The 17,403-nt window shown below is 35.5% G+C and overlaps 1 protein-coding gene across 2 annotated transcripts in view; it reads right to left on the bottom strand.

The window, feature by feature from the left end:
* VCAN (versican) overlaps positions 1-17,403 on the bottom strand; it is a 109,998-nt gene that overhangs the window by 77,553 nt on the left and 15,042 nt on the right. For both annotated transcript variants that reach the window (XM_002815717.5, XM_063724176.1), the window contains 3 exons: positions 14,132-14,506; positions 10,885-11,059; positions 10,674-10,801 (listed from right to left, as the gene is read on the bottom strand). In XM_002815717.5, the coding sequence (XP_002815763.3) occupies positions 10,674-10,801; positions 10,885-11,059; positions 14,132-14,506 (678 nt within the window). The remainder of the gene's footprint in view (positions 1-10,673; positions 10,802-10,884; positions 11,060-14,131; positions 14,507-17,403) is intronic.

Raw genomic sequence — 17,403 nt, 5'->3', positions numbered from 1 at the left:
GACCAGACTGGCCAACATGGTGAAACCCCATGTCTACTAAAGATACAAAAATTAGCCAGGCATGGTGGTGCATGCCTGTAATCCCAGCTACTGGGGGTCTGAGGCAGGAGGATCGCTTGAACCCAGGAGGCAGAGGTTGCAGTGAGCTGAGATCATGCCACTGAACTCCAGCCTGGGCAACAGAGAGACTCCCTCTCAAAAAAAAAAAAAAAAAATTCATCAAGGTATATACATATACATTCAGATTAGTGTACATGTAAAATATGATATACAACAGAGCCTTTCATGAATAGGATAATTTGCATATTCATATGGAAAACATATGCAGTATCTTAAGCCATAGTTTTCCAAAATTTCAAATTAAATACTTATAGCTTTGACATATTCCTGTTACTTCAACTTTCCAGGGATGCCCTAGATGAAACTGGGAGACATGTTGTAAGACTTTAATGACATTCCACAAACTAAATTTATCTTAATTGTGGGAATTAACATCAGAAATTAAGGGAAAAAATACTCTAATTTGATCACTAGCTGCTACAAGACTCCCTAGAAAGCGGACCATGTATATTTTTTTCACATTTCTGTTTGCTAAGTGGAAAAGCTGCTTCTTGGCAGACTCAAACATGACACATACTGAAATGGTAAGCAATGATGAAAACAAATCAAAACATTAAAAATGACCCACAGTGTTCAAAAGCTAAAGTTTATACTCAGGAGTCACTCAACAATATGATTAAAGAGCCTGAGTCTAGAGTAAAACTGGGATAGGATATTTCTCCCCTACTGACAATTCTTGCAATCACCAAGGTGAAAGGAGGACTTAATCACAGATAATTACACAATTCTTTCCTGACTGCAGCAGATGGGCTGCTCTTTGTGGCAGTCAAAGCTGAGATCTTACCAGTTTTCTAGCAGAGTATATTTGCTGGGTGATGTGATACATGATTATGTTTATTCTGTTCATTAGTGCTTATAGCTCTACTATACTGCACTGTTTGGTCTAAAAATCAGTTCTTATAAACTAATTTATAATTTCCTTTGTCCATTTGGGAGCAGCACTCCCTGCTCTTTTGGTTTTTTGTTGTTGTTGTTGTTGTTGTTGTTGTTTTACTACAAAAGTTCAACATTTGTAAATGTTTTCACATTACCTTGCTATCTGGGTCAAAATGGTATATAAGTAATAAATGTGTGCAAAAGTAAATGGGATGAGTAACCTGGAAGTAGTTACACGAAATGAGCTTCTAAATACTCATATGATAAAATCACTAACAGAATATATCAAGTAACAAGGTGATAGCAACAATTCAACAAAATGATTAGCTTTGAAATGTTGGACTTTTAAGCTTTTTCAACACGTTCTTTTTCTTCTCTGTCTCTCTCTATCTCTCTCTCCATCGTTTTTTTTTTCTGTATTGATATACATAAGATCAAAGCAGTAAAAACTAATGTTTATTATCCACTGAATCACAAAGTCCATCAGCTGCACATGGATTGGTTAACAGATAATATATACTGCTATATAATCTTTTAAGGGCTAATATTTGTAGATAATTTAAAAGCAAGTCAATTTCCTCTAAGATTTATTTATTTAACCTGCACACAGGCCAATCTTCTGTTAACAATGACAAGAAAACTCTAGGGCTGCCAAAATAACTTCATTTTAGACCCCAGAGTTAGTGTTAGGCTGGTAATGTTTCTAATTTGGGAATAATGAGACTAGAAAGCTAGGAGGGCCCCCTCCAAATTTCTCCCTTGTATTAGGCTGAAGTAGAACATAACGTGGCTTAAAGCATAGTCTTTGAGTTTTAAAAATGTTAACCTGTAATTAATTATCAGAGTATTATCCATAGTCTACTATGATAGTTAATATTCTCTAAATCAGATTATATTCATTTGAAAATGCATCTGCATATTTGCAAATGTGTTATTACACAAGATCTTACCTATGTCAATTTAAAGAGGTTAAAGATGCAGGAAGCCCGCATTACAATGTAAACACATTTGTATGGTTTTCAGAATGTCTGGACTCATTCTTTCCCATTGACAGAGCAGTAGGTTTTAATTAGAGTGAGAAAGAGGTTCTAAAAATTTCTGGGTTTCTGAGTCTTCAAAATATACAAAAGACTGAATGTGTTATTTGGTTTGACAGGCACAGAATGACCTCAGGTCAACACAGGAGGATCAGCCTAGTTTGGGTTTTTTTGGCTTTTCACAGCTGGGAGGTAAATGGCAACTGTATTTCCAAAGAAGATCTTTTGATTCAGAACTCCAGGAGACCCTGACATGAAAAGCTTAAAGCAAATGACTGTCACATGCTTCAAGGAGTTTATGTCAAGACAGTTCTACTTATGTAAAGTAAGATTATAAAATGAAAGAGGGTGTATAAAGAAAATCCTAAGGAATCCACTAAAAAACAATTAGAACTAAGAGGCAAGTTCAGCAAGGTTGCAAGATACAAGACCAATATATAAAACTCAATTGCATTTCTATACACTTGTAATAAACAATCAAAAAAAGAAATTAAGAAAATTACATTTGCATTTGCATCAAAAATAGTAAAATATTTACAAGTAAATTTAACAAAAGAACTGCAAAACTTATACTCTGAAAAGAACAAAATATTGTTGAATAAAATGAAAGGATATCTAAAAAAAAGCAGAAAGACATTTCAGGTTCACAGATCAGAAGACATAATATTGCTAAGAGAGCAATATACCCCAAGTTGATCTAGAGATTCATTGCAATCTATATCAGAATCCTAGCTGGCTTCTTTGCAGAAATTGACAAGCCAATTTTAAAATTCATGTGGGAACTCAAGAAACCCAGAATGCTAAAACAATTTTGAAAAAGAAGAACACAGTTGGAAGCCTCACACTTTCCAATTTCAAAATTTACTGCAAAGCAATTGTAATAAAGACATTGTGGTACTGACATAAAGATAGACATACAGATCAATGGAATATAATTGAGAGTCTAGAAATAAATGCATCTACCTATGGTCAATTGATTTTCAACAGGGTGCCAAGGTCATTAAATGGAGAAATAATTATCAATTCAATAAATGGTGCTGGGACCACATCCAAAAGAATGAATTTGGACTCCAACCTCACACCATATACAAAAGCTAACTCCAAATGGATCAAAATAAAAGCAAAAGAGTTAAAACTTATAAATCTCTTAGACTAAAACACAGAGATAAATCTTCATGACTGGGGATTTGGCAATGTTTTTTTAGATATGAAACCAAAAGCACAAAAATTTTAAAAACAGACAAATTGGACTTTTCATCTAAATTAAACACTTTGTACTTCAAAGGGCCTTATCAAGAAAGTAAAAAGACAACTCACTGAATGGGAGAAACTATTTGTAAATCATTTACATGAGAAGACATGCAAATCTAGAATATATAAAGAGCACTCAAAATTTAATAGTAAACACAACACAATTATAAGTGGGCAAAGTTTCAGAGTAGACATTTCTACCAAGAAGATTGATAAATAACTAGCAAGCACATAAAAAGATGTTGGAGCTCATTAGCCATCAGAGAAATGCAATTTAAAACCACAGAGATGCTACTTTACACTGATTAGAATGGCTACACAAAAGGTCAGAAAATAGCAAGTGTTGACAAGACTGTGGAGGAATCAGGACCCTAATACACTGCTGATGAGAATGTAAAATGGTACAGCCACATTGAAAAACAGCCTAGAATTTCCTCAAAAAGTTAAAAGTAGAGTTACCATTTGACCCAGCAATCCCAATCATTGTAATCCAATCTGTAATGCAGTCATTGCTCAAATAAGAATTATGATTTTTTCTAATGAGATATCAGAGATTTGAGGGAGCTTTGAGGGTACTTTTTATCTTCTTGGCTTGCAAGACTGCCTGCTGCTCTACTGGGGAATCTTTGGTGGCCCTGTGAGTTTATGGCAGTAGAAGAAGAAAAAAGGCATATCCAATCACTTAACCTGTCTGTGCCTCAGTTTCCTTATAGGCAAAAGTGAGGTTTCTTTTAAAAAGTGCCTGACAAAGGTTTCATAAGATTTAAGTTAAATAATACTCCAACCACACAGTAGATGTTTTCCTTCCTCATTCTACTCATGAAGCTACCTCACAGTCAATCTTACTTGAGTCACTATACTGAATAAGGACATCATCTTCCAGAGGTGCTCCCACCATGCTGTGCCTGATTGCTTTCCACATTGGCTCTTAGGTAGACTGTTCAAACACTGTACATAGAAGCAACTCCAAGCAAGGTGTGTTAATCTCCAAAGTCTATATAGGAAGCTACAGAGAATTAAAAAGTTTTCAGCATCTTCTAGGGCCAACTGCAACAAATGTGAAGAGATTCTGAAATCAAGAATCACTACTTTAACCATCAGCTGAATCATAGTGTGCAAGAGACTCTTCAAGCTGATATGTGGCTTTTTAACTGAATAAGCCCAGTAAGGACACAAATCACTAATTCTTAAATAACCTTCATCAGTGAAGTATTCTGTAGATTACATACTGTAAATCTCATTAAAATTAAGAGGCAATCTGAGAATCTATAGGAAAGAAATTACACAATCTCCAGATTGGATATCTGATTTTGGTCCAACCAAAACCTCTAAAAAGCTAGAACTAACCCTGCTCTAAGACCTACTTGATGATGTTTATCTAAATGTTTAGATTTTCATATCTAAAGGAGCTCATAAAGTAACAAAAATGGAAAAGTTATTTTTGGTTCTAGGTGAGGCACAAGAATGATATGGAAGCGTTAGGTAAGTCACAGAGGTGACAAAGCCATCCTGGACTTTGACACCAGGAAACAGTAAAAATAATAACCTATAATTGATGAATAGGTATTAATACAAGAAAAGCAATCCCAGAGAGGAGAATTTGCTGGGAAGGAGTGGAAGGCAAGGAAAATAATTTACCATGAGAGGCCAGAAAGGAGTATCTCTGGGAAGGAGTAATTTCTAAGAGACATCAAAGAAAAGAGTGAGAGGAGAAATACAAAGGGGAAAAAATAGTATCATGGTGATTAAATAATGGTAAAAGGTAGATCTTTTTGAATTTGGTAAATAAAACAAAGCATTTTTTCAAGTGTTATAGATAAATGGAAAGGTGGTGGTGGAAGGCAGTTTCCAGAAGAGACAAAGGTTGGAAAAATACTATAATTACCACCAACTATTTATTGGATAACTATTATGTGTCTGCGATTGGAATAGGCTCTTGATTGCAGTTGGGAAACATATAGAAGTTTATGGTCTTATCTCTACTAGGAGCTTACAATAATTTTGCTGAAATAAAACAAACATATAACATTTTACATTTTATGAACACAAAGAAACCAGAAAACAATTAAGCAATAAATCACATGGAACTAACTCTAAGTAAAGTAGAAGTTCAGAGTCAAGAAATTTCAGTGTGAGCTGCAATAGCCAAAAGGGGGATCCTGGAAGCAGTAAGTCTTCAAGCACAGGCAAAATCACAATGTTGAAGAGATGAAGGGTGTGTGTTCCCTGAGAGGAACAGAGCAGACTTGCAAGCAGGAGCAAGCAAAGGGTCTGTGCAGGGCGAGATGCACGTATGTGGGGTCACATTGAAGAGTGTGGGAATGAAGGGTGAATAGATTGCAGTAGAGCAGGTATAGGTTTTGAAGACCAGGCAGAGTATGTGCTTGTGGATGAAGCCAACAAAACCAACACACAATGTTAAGTAGGAGAATTACATGGCAATGGTGTTTAAGTGTTTTGATGGTAGTAAAACAGATCCCCTGAAGGACTCTTAAAGTGATGGGGACTATTTGTGACAACCAAAACCAAAAATGAAACTCGAAAGTGATTCATAAACTAGAAATATGGGTATGAAATTCAGAAAAGAATTCAGGAGCTAAACATGCAAAACTAGAAATGAACATCTTCATTGTTCACGTATTTGTTCTTTTGGTATTCTTTCATGCCCCATATGTCCCACAAGACTTTTGGCTTACAAGTTATGTACAAGAGAACAAAAATGAAATTAAACAAACTAATAAGAAAATTAAAGCAATAAAAAAATCAGGAAGCAGGTAGTATACTGATGGAGCCTGGAGAAGTGTGAAACTATCCAGAAAGCAATTGTAAATCAAGGTGAGAAGGGAGGCATTAATGGTTTAGAAGTTAATTCATTAATTCACTCATTTATTCAGCTCTACCTATGGAGCACCTACTATATGCTAAGGACATGTTGGGCATACAAAAATGAATTTGTATGTTTCCTTCTTTCCCCAAATCCATAGTTTAGAAGGAGAGAAAGAAGTATAAGCAAATATTTGCAAGAGGGTAATTATAGTCATACATTCAAGGTTCAGAGATGGTAAAGATGAGAAGAATCAACTAGGTCTTCAGGAGGGAATATGAGATGAAAGAGAGTGCCCACAGTATAGGCCTGTCAAAGTGCTGGGAAGCTTGTGTAAAAAAACAGGGAATTGGAATAGTAGGGTAGTAGTTAACCCAGGTGAAGTAAATACCAAAAGGCAGGGCTACATAGAAAATGCAGGCCATAAGAGGATAGGCCTATGTCACAGGGGAGAGAAACTCCTGAACCAACCATTTGTCAGGTCTGGGGACAAGACTGTAAGTATTGACTCATTTGCAAGGAAACTAAGTGGGTCAACAATGAAAGAAGGTAGTAGGACCTCATCTGCAATCGTCCAGTTTATCTGCGGGTTAAATTAAATGCCTAAAAAATAAATTTATTTTTTAAAGTACCTGCTACCATCAGGAAACCAAATAAATAGTCAGTCTATTAATTTCATTCTGAAATAATTCCGATCCTTTACCTAATTTCTTGAGCCATTTAATCATCTCAACTCTACCTTAAAACCCTCCCAGTGTTTTCCAAATCTGTCTTACTGGGAAACAAAGATTAAAATTCCTAATAAGGATTATTTTGTGGATCTTAATTTCTAGATTCCCATTTTAAAATTTTAATTCCATTAATTTCTTAATAATAGCATTCTATTACTGATTGAATCATGTCTAATAAGCCATCATAATTTCCAGACCATTTCTAAGAACACGAGCTGATATTGAAATGTTTACTAGTGAATATAGCTAATGTAATTACTCTTTAAAACTTAATAGGTTATTTTGAAAAGCAGAATCGAATATTCATTGAATATGCATAACTGTTATAATCACCACCTTAGAAAAAGAACCCTACTAGATTTTTCTCCTAAAACTGGCAGGATTTAATTTAGCGCAATTATTTAAATTTTATAGAGAAACACATGTGTCAGGAAAATATGACATTATAAAACAAGAAAGGAGAAAAAAACAGGTCAACATTCTGTCAACTATATATCTTTCACAACAAATAATTAAATTAAAACAGAAAATTAATTGCCTTTTTGAGCAAGTTTTCATTTTATACTTAATTGGCTCTTTCATCAGACCATCTGGAATATATGGCTTCTGATCTAAATTAATTGCACCTTGGTTCATAACTCCTGTGTGTGTGTTCCATCACATGCATTTTGAATATACCAAATCTTTTCCTGCCCCCACCATTTCTCATACACACACACTTGACTCCCTCAAATACAATAAAATATAGGTGGGAATTATTTGACTCATGAATTTAGCAATGCCTCTTACAAGGAATCTTGACTCACCTTCAGATAATCTTTTCTCAATGTGGCAATTGAAATACCAGATGTAATTTTGTGTGGTCAACTTTCCACAAGAATTTTTTATTAATTCACACATTAGCCAATGGTCTGTACTTCAAAAGGGAAGACATATACTTCAGTTAAGAAATGAGAGAAGCCTTACAAGAATGATTTTGTGATCTTCCTCTTACCTCATCAGCCATAAAAGTTACCTTTCACCCCCATTCCTGCTCACTTTCAAGCCAAGAAAGAAAAGAACAGTGTCCAAAGATTTGATACTTAGTCCAAGAGCCAATAAACAAGGAGGAAAAAAATGTCAGGAACAATGTTATTGTAAACATGCTGAATATCCTCCAGAATTGTCAAGTTTATTCTATGAAACAAATAAATGCCTTGTTACTTTGCTGACACAAATTTCAGCCAGTGCTTGAATTAATATTTGAACTGACTCTTTTATATTTCTCTTCCAATTTTTACATATTAAAACAAAAAGATTAAAATTCTGTTGCTTTGGTATAAAGAGCCTAAGTAAAGTTATGCCATATTCCACATTACAAGTTTTCAGTCACCAAGTACGTAGATTTATCCAAAATAACTTTATAAAATACAGTTGGGTTACACTGGGACAAAAACTGGCTTCTTTAGAAGTGATTGTGTTTATGGAAGTGGGAGAGGATGTCTATAAGACTAGTAAATCTTTCGTCATGGGAGATATGCATACATCCTCAGAGCTCCTCTTCTGACAGAGTCCAGTTCCTGAACACTGGTTATGATACTATCAGCAGATTGTGGGGAGCCATCGTTCAATGAAGACAGTGTGGCTAGGAAATCCCTGGAAGGACTCCCACCACCAAGACTTGTCAAAAGTTCTTCAAACAGTACTTGCAGAGGCCCCGAAATTTCTGGGACTTCTATAAAATCCCTCCCTGGGCTTGAAAAAATAATTTTGAATTTGGGCAGTCTAGAGCCTTAGAGAGCTAAGAGCTGATGGTACCTCTATCAGAGTAAACTGAAAAACAAACACACGGGGGGTCTCTAGGGCTTTCTGGCTGGTGGCTTCATGGGTACATAAGCCTATCTTTCCACTAAGGAATCTGGCTTGGGATGCTTATTCATATTTGAATCAGGCCATGAAAGCCCACCATTTAAATAATATTTGGTAAAGATCTTTTAGGTTAATTAGATCTTACATATACTTCTGCAAAAGCTACCTCTGGATCATTTCTAGTATTACTAGCATTTCAGATATTGTTTATAAATATCACCCTTGTAGATATTACACTAAATTAAAACAATAGTGATACAAATTCCCACCTTACCAAAATAGCAATAACCCAATTTATTTCCTAGTTTATTTAATCAGATTCTCCTACCAACCATCTTCTCTTCTATTTTTTAAATCAATTAAAATAAAGGCAAGAGAAAAGCTCTAGTTTTATATATTTCAACCATAGCTTGGATGTTATGTTTTCCCTTTTCCTATATACAAAAATAAAATTTGCTCACATCTGCACTTTTGGTTTAGAAAATACATCTGGCAATCTTCAGTGATAGTGAAAATAAGAATGCTAAGATACTAGAGAACCACACCTAAGCACCCTTTTTGAAAGCAGGCCTTCCGATGCAAATTTAGTCAAGGCATTAGGAAAATATAAGCTGCTTATATTCTAGCTTTCAGGCTCTAAGGTTGCTTATTCAATTCACAGAATCAGGGAATCACAGAATTTTAATGTTGAAAGAGACCATAGAAATTATCTAGTCCAGCCTCCTCATTTTAAACATAAGAATTTAAACATAAGAAAATTCAGATCATTCTTTTTATATGCACCTAGTCAAAATTAAAAGTATAATTTAATTTAATAACACTATTATCTGTACCTTTAGGATTCTAATAATAGCTGTTAATACAAATGAAAATCCATTTCAAAAGTTGTAGAAACTTCTATTCCATGTGCCTTTATTTTACTTATATTTATGTATTTGTTGAGACAAGGTCTCGCTCTGTCACCCAGGCTGGAGTGCTGTGGTGCAATCTCCTCAGCTCGCTACGGCCTCCACGTCCTGGCTCAAGTAATCCTCCCACCTCAGCACCCCGCACCCCCACACTTCTCCCACTCCCTGAGTAACTGTGACTACAGGCACATGCCACGACACCTAGCTAAGTTTTGGCATTATGTAGAGACATGGTTTCACCGTTACCCAGGCTGGTCTCAAACTCCTGAACTGAAGCTATCTTCCCACCTAGCTCTCACAAAGTGCTGGGATTACAGGCGTGAGCCACTGTGCCCACCTCCCTGTGCCTTTATAATAAAGCTGCACCATGCTCTTTAGATAATGTCGGTACTATTGAACTCAAATTCGTCTTTAAGAATCTCTAACTCAGGCAAAGGAGAAATGACAGTGCCGAAATCAGACCGTAAGCAACTTAAAAGGAAGGGCTATATCTTAACTGATTTCATATCTCTAACAACCAGCAGAGTACCTATAAAAATCACAGTAGGTGATTTTTAATGTGTTAACTGGTTTAACATATTGATGGGTTGAATGAAGGAAGGATTGCTCTGAATATTAGTGTAACAAAATAAACAGGAAGTGAAACTTGAAAATTCCTGCTGGGCTAGTTTATGGAGTTATTTAGTTAGCTCTGGGGTGTTTATCAGTACTTGGATTCACAGTGGATTGTCATCACATGATTTTTATCTTATGCTCTCACCAGAATAGGTACCACCCTTACAGCTTTCTATTCTCAATGCTCTAAAAGTGTATTGGAAACAGTCCAAGAGCAGCATGACTGTAAGAAAACCTGCCATTAACTGAAGACATTTCTAACCTGCATAACCATTTACACACTCCTCCTTCCCTTTCCACTTTAATTTCGGCTTATTTTACCACAAAATCATACAGTCGTATAAACAAAATGCCACCGTTTGGAATCCAAACAAGCACGAAGACTTGCTCTATTCCAATGCACTTCTGGTCTTCCCTCAGTTTTCTCAGTTCATACGAAGATATAGAAACTCAAACATCTTACCATCCAGATGATCCACATAACAATACACGTCGTAAGTTTCCTGGGGAGAACGGAATCCATAGGTCCTGACTCCTGCCTTCCCCATCTTATCTCCATAACAGCCTACTCTGGGAGCCCGGATGGGATATCTGGGGAAATAAATGGCTAGTTAGTGGCACTTTCTTCTCACTCTCAAGTTAATAATGAAGCCTGTGGCCCCCCGACCTCTTACCTGACAGTCTGATCAGACAGCCAGCCTGCGTCACACTGCTCAAATCCATCTTCATAGGCGGCAAAGAGCTGCTCTGGAGTTGCTATGACTGCCCCAACGTCCAAACAAGCCTTCTGAGCAGCCTCAAAATTCAGTGTGTACCTGCTGGTTGCCGCCCTGTAGTGAAACACAACCCCTGCAAAGACAATAGCAAACAATTGCCAGCCTGTTCAAATCTCCCACTGCACTGTGCAAAATTTCTCGTTGGAGCAATGTATCAACTCAGTTGGACACATAGTAATAATATCATAATAATTATTTACTTTTACTTTATGCAGCATTATGCAAAATCATGTTGATTTGAGGGGCTCCAAAAATGCCATTCATCTAGACATCCCGTTCTGCTCCACCAGAAAATTTTCTACTGGATCTCCTAGATCAAGGAAGAGATTTAAGTCACTGAATCCCAATAGTTGTCCTGATTGCAGGCAGTATTCAGGCAATCATGGGAACACCAGATACCTAAAGGGAGTAGATTCTGCAGAAGACACAAAGACCTAAGAGGACCACAAGATCAACTTCTACTTCAGGACTTTATCCAGGGTCAACCCAATATTTATGCATGAAACACTCACCTGTCTCATAAAAATATTCACTAATACCACTTCCTCCAAATATAAAACAATGAGATATTTACCTTCAGAGACAATGTACTAGAGTGGAAAAGACACTAGACTATTCATGAGTGAGAAGACTTGTTCCAATCCCTAATTTACTCCTTACTTTTATACAGGTCAGTTCCTCTGAGCTTTAATTTCCTGTCCCATAAGGTGGAACTAAAAATATGTATGTTACTTGATTGGTGTGAAGGTCAAATTAGGTAAAGGATTTTAAAATGTTGAGTAGACCACCAGGTACCATTCAAATGTTTATCTTATTCTTTACCTGACCAGCATAACATAGGGTCTCTGCTATGACAGATAACATGTATAATTTTTATCCAAAGAAAGCCTGAAATAAATTCTCAAATTCTTCCTAGTAGAAGCTCCTGATACTTGCCTCAAATTCAACTTTGTTGTATTTTAGGGGTTGTATAAACTGGTGGTTTTGAACTGTGCTCCAGGGCTCAAGAAATTTTCAAAAGGATGAGGATAGAGCAAGCAAGGGGCTGGAGCTCTGGATCCTCTCTTGCCATGTCAACAAGAGTCTCTCCATTTTTAGCTGGAGTAAATATGATGACTCATTTCTGCAAGACATCAAAGTGGATCGAACTAATGTGCCAGAGAAGTCACTGAAAAATAGAAATTGAGGCAACCGGGTCTCATGAATGAGATTTTATTAAGAGTGATCCCATTTAAGTACACTTTTTTTTGTTGTTATTTGGGATAAACTGTGGTTTCCAAGATACGTGCCACTCTTCTTATCCCTAGTAATTTCCTGGGATTGACAACAGTTTATCTTCTGCAGCCTGACTTCTAGCTATGACTGTCTGCCATGTGTTCATCCTTAGATCATCTCTGTCTTCCAGAGTTATATTACTGTAGTAATATGACTACAGGGGAAAAGACTACCCATCTCATAGATAAGTACCTCAGATCAGTGCCAACACAAAAAGAGCTGCAGAGGCACTAAGTAGATGCAATGACAACTAGCATTCATTTTCTCATTTCTGATATTTTATGACTCAAATAGGAGATTTTGCCAAAAAAAAAATCAAATGCCAATTTGTACCTTTATAGAACCTCTCTAAAATTGCCAGAAAATATATATGGTGCTATCTGGTGAATATAAGAGATAGCTTAAAATGATCTCTAAGGCTTAAGCAAGAATTTGAATAGATTTAGATTAGTTTAATGTTGATCAAAGCTTCAAATAGTCTTCTTGGTAAATAAAAATCTTCCATGTGCACTGAAGATTGGCATTAAAGGGGCACAAAGAGGCCTCCTCGACCAAGGCAGGGAACTTCAATCTGTATAAGTATCTGCAGTTGCTGGAATAATTTGAAGACCCCATGGAGCTAAGGAGATTAAGTGGAGGATTTTCATTGTTTCAGAGGGGCAAGGGGCAAATCCATTGCTAATTCTTTAATGATGAAAAATTGTAAGAAGTTGTTAAACTCCTTTGGGGATTTTAAAAAGTGATATATAAACAGAAGAGAGAGAGAGAGAGAGAGAAATCACAGTAGTGAGGCTAACGAAAATAATGATAAAAAGGTTAGAAGAACCCAAGATACTTAGTGGATGCCTAGACAACATAAAAATAGATTTATAGAAGGAAGCAATGGAATTTGAATATAAGAGGGTATTCAGAAAGTTAATGTGTTGCATCTGAAATTCAAAGTATTTCCTTTTGGCTACACAAGAAAGACTTTTAATAAAACCCTTTGTATATATTTCTGAAAGGTAAATATTTTATAGGGAAATGGAGGATTGGAAGAAAATCTGTTCCATCATGTCTGGGTATTAGAATTTTGCTTAATAACTTGCCAAAATATTACGCTTCCAAGAGCTATGGCATGATGTGTGTACCCAATTAAAGCAATTTTTCTTTGCTTTGTCTCCTAACTTAAATTCAAATGACATATAAACCACCCCTGAAAAGAGGGTGAAACTAAAATGTCTTACTGCAACACTTAATGGATAACAACTAGGATATTAATCTTAAAAAATATACTAAATTTCTGTTTGATCAAATTCAAATATTTATTAAGTCTTGGCCTTTTTAAGACTCTGATATGTACCATGGTTTTTATTAAATACCTTATTTCTTCAGTGTAAGTTAAGATAGAATTTCCTAAAAGCAAACTCAAATATTTTAATAATCATATTAAGAGAGAAAAAAGGGGGAAAGGTTTTTCATGTGTACATGTATATGTATGTGTGTATATGTATGTACATGTGCATACACACATATGTAATAATTTTTAAAATGTAGATTCGCCTTCAGAGTCTTGAAAAAGAATCACTGATAAGACTCAACATTGAAGTAATGATTATTAAATGATGTGTCATGCCTTGAGGTATTCGTTATTTTCAGTATACAATACTTTCCTTCATGGAATCAATGAAGTGGCTGCCAAAAATGCACCTGCCTTGACCTTTGAATGAGTACCAGTTCATTTTTGGTGAAAGACACGGACTATTGAATTGACAGGTGTTTTTCCGCTCATCCAAACCCCAAACAACAGTTACTTCTGAGTGCTATTTCTCAATGCTTCTGAACCAGGTGTCATGTTATACTACCTTCTTGCAGATAATAAAAGCCTTACCATCCACAGCCAGTGACACCGTGTCTTGTGTGTCTTCAATCCCGTACATGACGTCACAGCGGTAGAGACCCGCATCACTTGCCAGCAGCTTGACCACAGTGAGGGAGGCATCGCCCACGGCCTCGGGATGTGTGGGCACAGACACTCTCCCTTTGTAGTCCTGACCAATCTTGATATTTCCATTTTGGGCCACAAGGACAGTAGTCTCTTTCAAATCTTTTCCATTTTTGTCCACTTCAATCTTAGACCATTTGATGCGGAGAAATTCACTGGTGTTGTAACTGGGTGGCAAAGTAGGCATCGTTGAAAAATGACAAGGCAGGCTGACTTTTCCAGAGAGGGAGCCCCTCACCGGTGGGCTTTTTCCCACTTTGACTAGAGGAAAGAGAAAATACCAAATTAACAATCTTAAAAAACCCAAACTGAATCTATTCAATATGTGAATGAATAAGCAGCCCTTATAATAGTTTGGTTACATCTTCAACATGTGAAATAGTTAGAATGACTTTATATAAAGAGAATAGCAAACAATTTCAATGATGTTTTACAACAACAGGGATTAATAATGCTCATTTCTATATATAGAAATGTGGCATCATGCATTTTAAAATATTTTTAACTTAGTGTTTAACATGAACAAAATAAGTGATTAAAAAAAAGGCAAGCATAAGAGGTCAAGCAATTAAGGGCAAAGAAGGGCAGACTAGAATCCATAGGGCAGGTTTAAAGGACTGGACCAACATTAGGAAGAGCAGCTGAAAGATGAAAATTATGTCTACAGGTCAAAAGACAAAAAATGTTTGTTACAATAACTGCCACATTACCTTAGAGGAAATGAAAACAAAATTCAAAGATGAAGTGAAAATAAAAAAGTGCTTCATAGGACTGGAACCAGGGAAAGTCTAACATTTGAAGGATGCTCTTTGGTCCTGTGTTGGAACCAAAGGCTTTCATAATTATAACAAATCCAGCTACCATCACTTTGCAGTGAGACATTACCTTCAATTATATAATGGGGAAAGGTTGGTTTCTGTTCACCTAACTGTCCTAAAATATTTATCTGCAGAATGTCCTTCTGTTTAAACTTTTAAACTTTTAATGATAAAGAATATATTGACTACAGTTTAACACCATTACATGCAAAATAAATGTTTTTTCACTCTTAGAGGAATCCATCCCTTTCTCTCCCACTCTCCTCTCTATCTTCCAGCCTCTATTAATTAGTCTAGACAATATGTTAGTAATAATGGAAGTTGTTGATAATGCACAAACAACGCTCACTTCATGAAAATACGGTCAACAAGTTAATAGTAGCCTCTAGGTGAAATGAAATAATGATTTTTTAACCAACGAAATGATGTATATCTAACACTCTGCTAGTGGTCAAACATATTGGAAACACACATCTCAACATGGGCATGCATTGGAAATGATATCACTCTCAATGAAAACTCTGTGGATTCTCAATGTAAACACAGTTGGAGAAAAGCATTTTGAAAATTGCAAGAAGATACTATGGAGATATTATATCCTTTAAGAAAAAAATGCTCTGTCTTGCTAAAGATTAAAATTTTAACCTAAAAAAAGATTGGCCTATAAAACATTTCATGTGATGCAAATAAATCCAAAATAATTAATATAGTATCATATTTAATGTACTTACAATATAAATCACTAATTTGTTTCAAATGTATAATAACCATTGCTGTCATGCATTTGTTTATTATTTTATTAATCTACATGTAGCTTATCCAAAGCAGACTTAAGGCATTTAATGAAATTAAATAAAAACAAAGTGAAGTGTGCTATTAGCTATGCTAAATTATCCTTTGAAATATTGCTAAGACTATTATCATTTTGGAATAAAATTGCAAGGGAATAATTCCACTTTTAATGGCCTCCTTGGCTTACAAAGTAAATTCTCTAACTTAGCTCAACCTTAAAGTAAAACTGGTCGAATTCCTTACTAAGGATCCTCCACTGAGAGGAAGGATAATCTCCCACATGGCTGGTGAGAGACCTGAGTTAGGACACATGTCTCCTGACACCTAATCAAGGAATCTTTTAGCTCTGGTGTGCTTCCTCTGCCCCTAAATTAAGCAAAAGAAGTGTTCATTTCAGTTCCTTTTCAAAGTCTAGATGCATCCTATTTCTATAAGTATTGAATTACTATCTGAACTGAAATATTTTAGTAATTTTATGATCTTTTTAACAAATCCATAAGGTTCACAGAGGACTCTCTGAAAGTACCTTCTACCTATTTCACATTCCTTTAATTTGGACCTAATTAGGGAGATGATGATAACACAAAGATATTGTTCTGAGAAGAGAAAGGGTGAGAATTTTGTGATCTAAAAATCTCCAAATTTATATTCATCATATGTTCTAGAAAATCTCATCTTCCTTCCTGAAGAATTATTTAGATGACTAACTTTGCCACAAACAAAGTACTATTTTTAAATGCAAAAATAAACAGCTTTATCATCAACTTTAATTCTGGTATGAATTTTGAAACTCTTTATCATGTCTTTTAAAATTAGTTTAAAATATATGTCTTCCAATCCTTCAATATTTCTTACCAAATTTTATTTCTCTTCACAATTTTAAGTATATAGGGACAGACATGAGAGTCAACCCAATCTACCCAATAGGGAGGTTTCTGAAACATAGAGCATTGCTAAACAGCTGTGCTGTAAAGAAAAGGTATGTTGGAACAAAATAATGTTAAAAAGCAATTTCCCAAGGGCTGTTTATTGTTCTAGATGTTTATATATATAAGAAAATTAAAAGCTTTGGTTGGATATAAATAATATATTGATGTGAATACAAACTTAACAAGATTAACAAAAAGCTGTGTGGTCAAATCTTTTGTGTCTTAAATCTTTGGTCTTAATGCACTGGGTCACAAAAACAAAATTCACTAAATCTAAATATTTTAAGAAAGAAATTCAGTAGTTCAGAGTATAATGTTTATAGAGTATGCATGTTTCAAAGAAATCTGCTACCTACAGGAATTTGTCTGAAATGCTGACAATTCAAGTAATAAAAATGAATCCTAACAAAACATTGGCTGTTACCAGATGGTTTGTGGTCCAAATGAGTACAGTAATGGAGAAATCACTAAATAATGAATAACCAATTACCCCTCATTCTCTGTCAGCAGATTCCTTAGAGTAAAGATGATGTAAATTCCATCTGCACAATTTGAGCAAACACACATACACAGACCTTGGCCAAATAAATGTCAAATTGAGAATATGGGAATTTATCAC

The sequence above is a fragment of the Pongo abelii genome, chromosome 4, assembly GCF_028885655.2.
Source record: "Pongo abelii isolate AG06213 chromosome 4, NHGRI_mPonAbe1-v2.0_pri, whole genome shotgun sequence".
Taxonomy (NCBI): domain Eukaryota; kingdom Metazoa; phylum Chordata; class Mammalia; order Primates; family Hominidae; genus Pongo; species Pongo abelii.
This window is presented reverse-complemented; position numbering and strand designations above follow the sequence as displayed.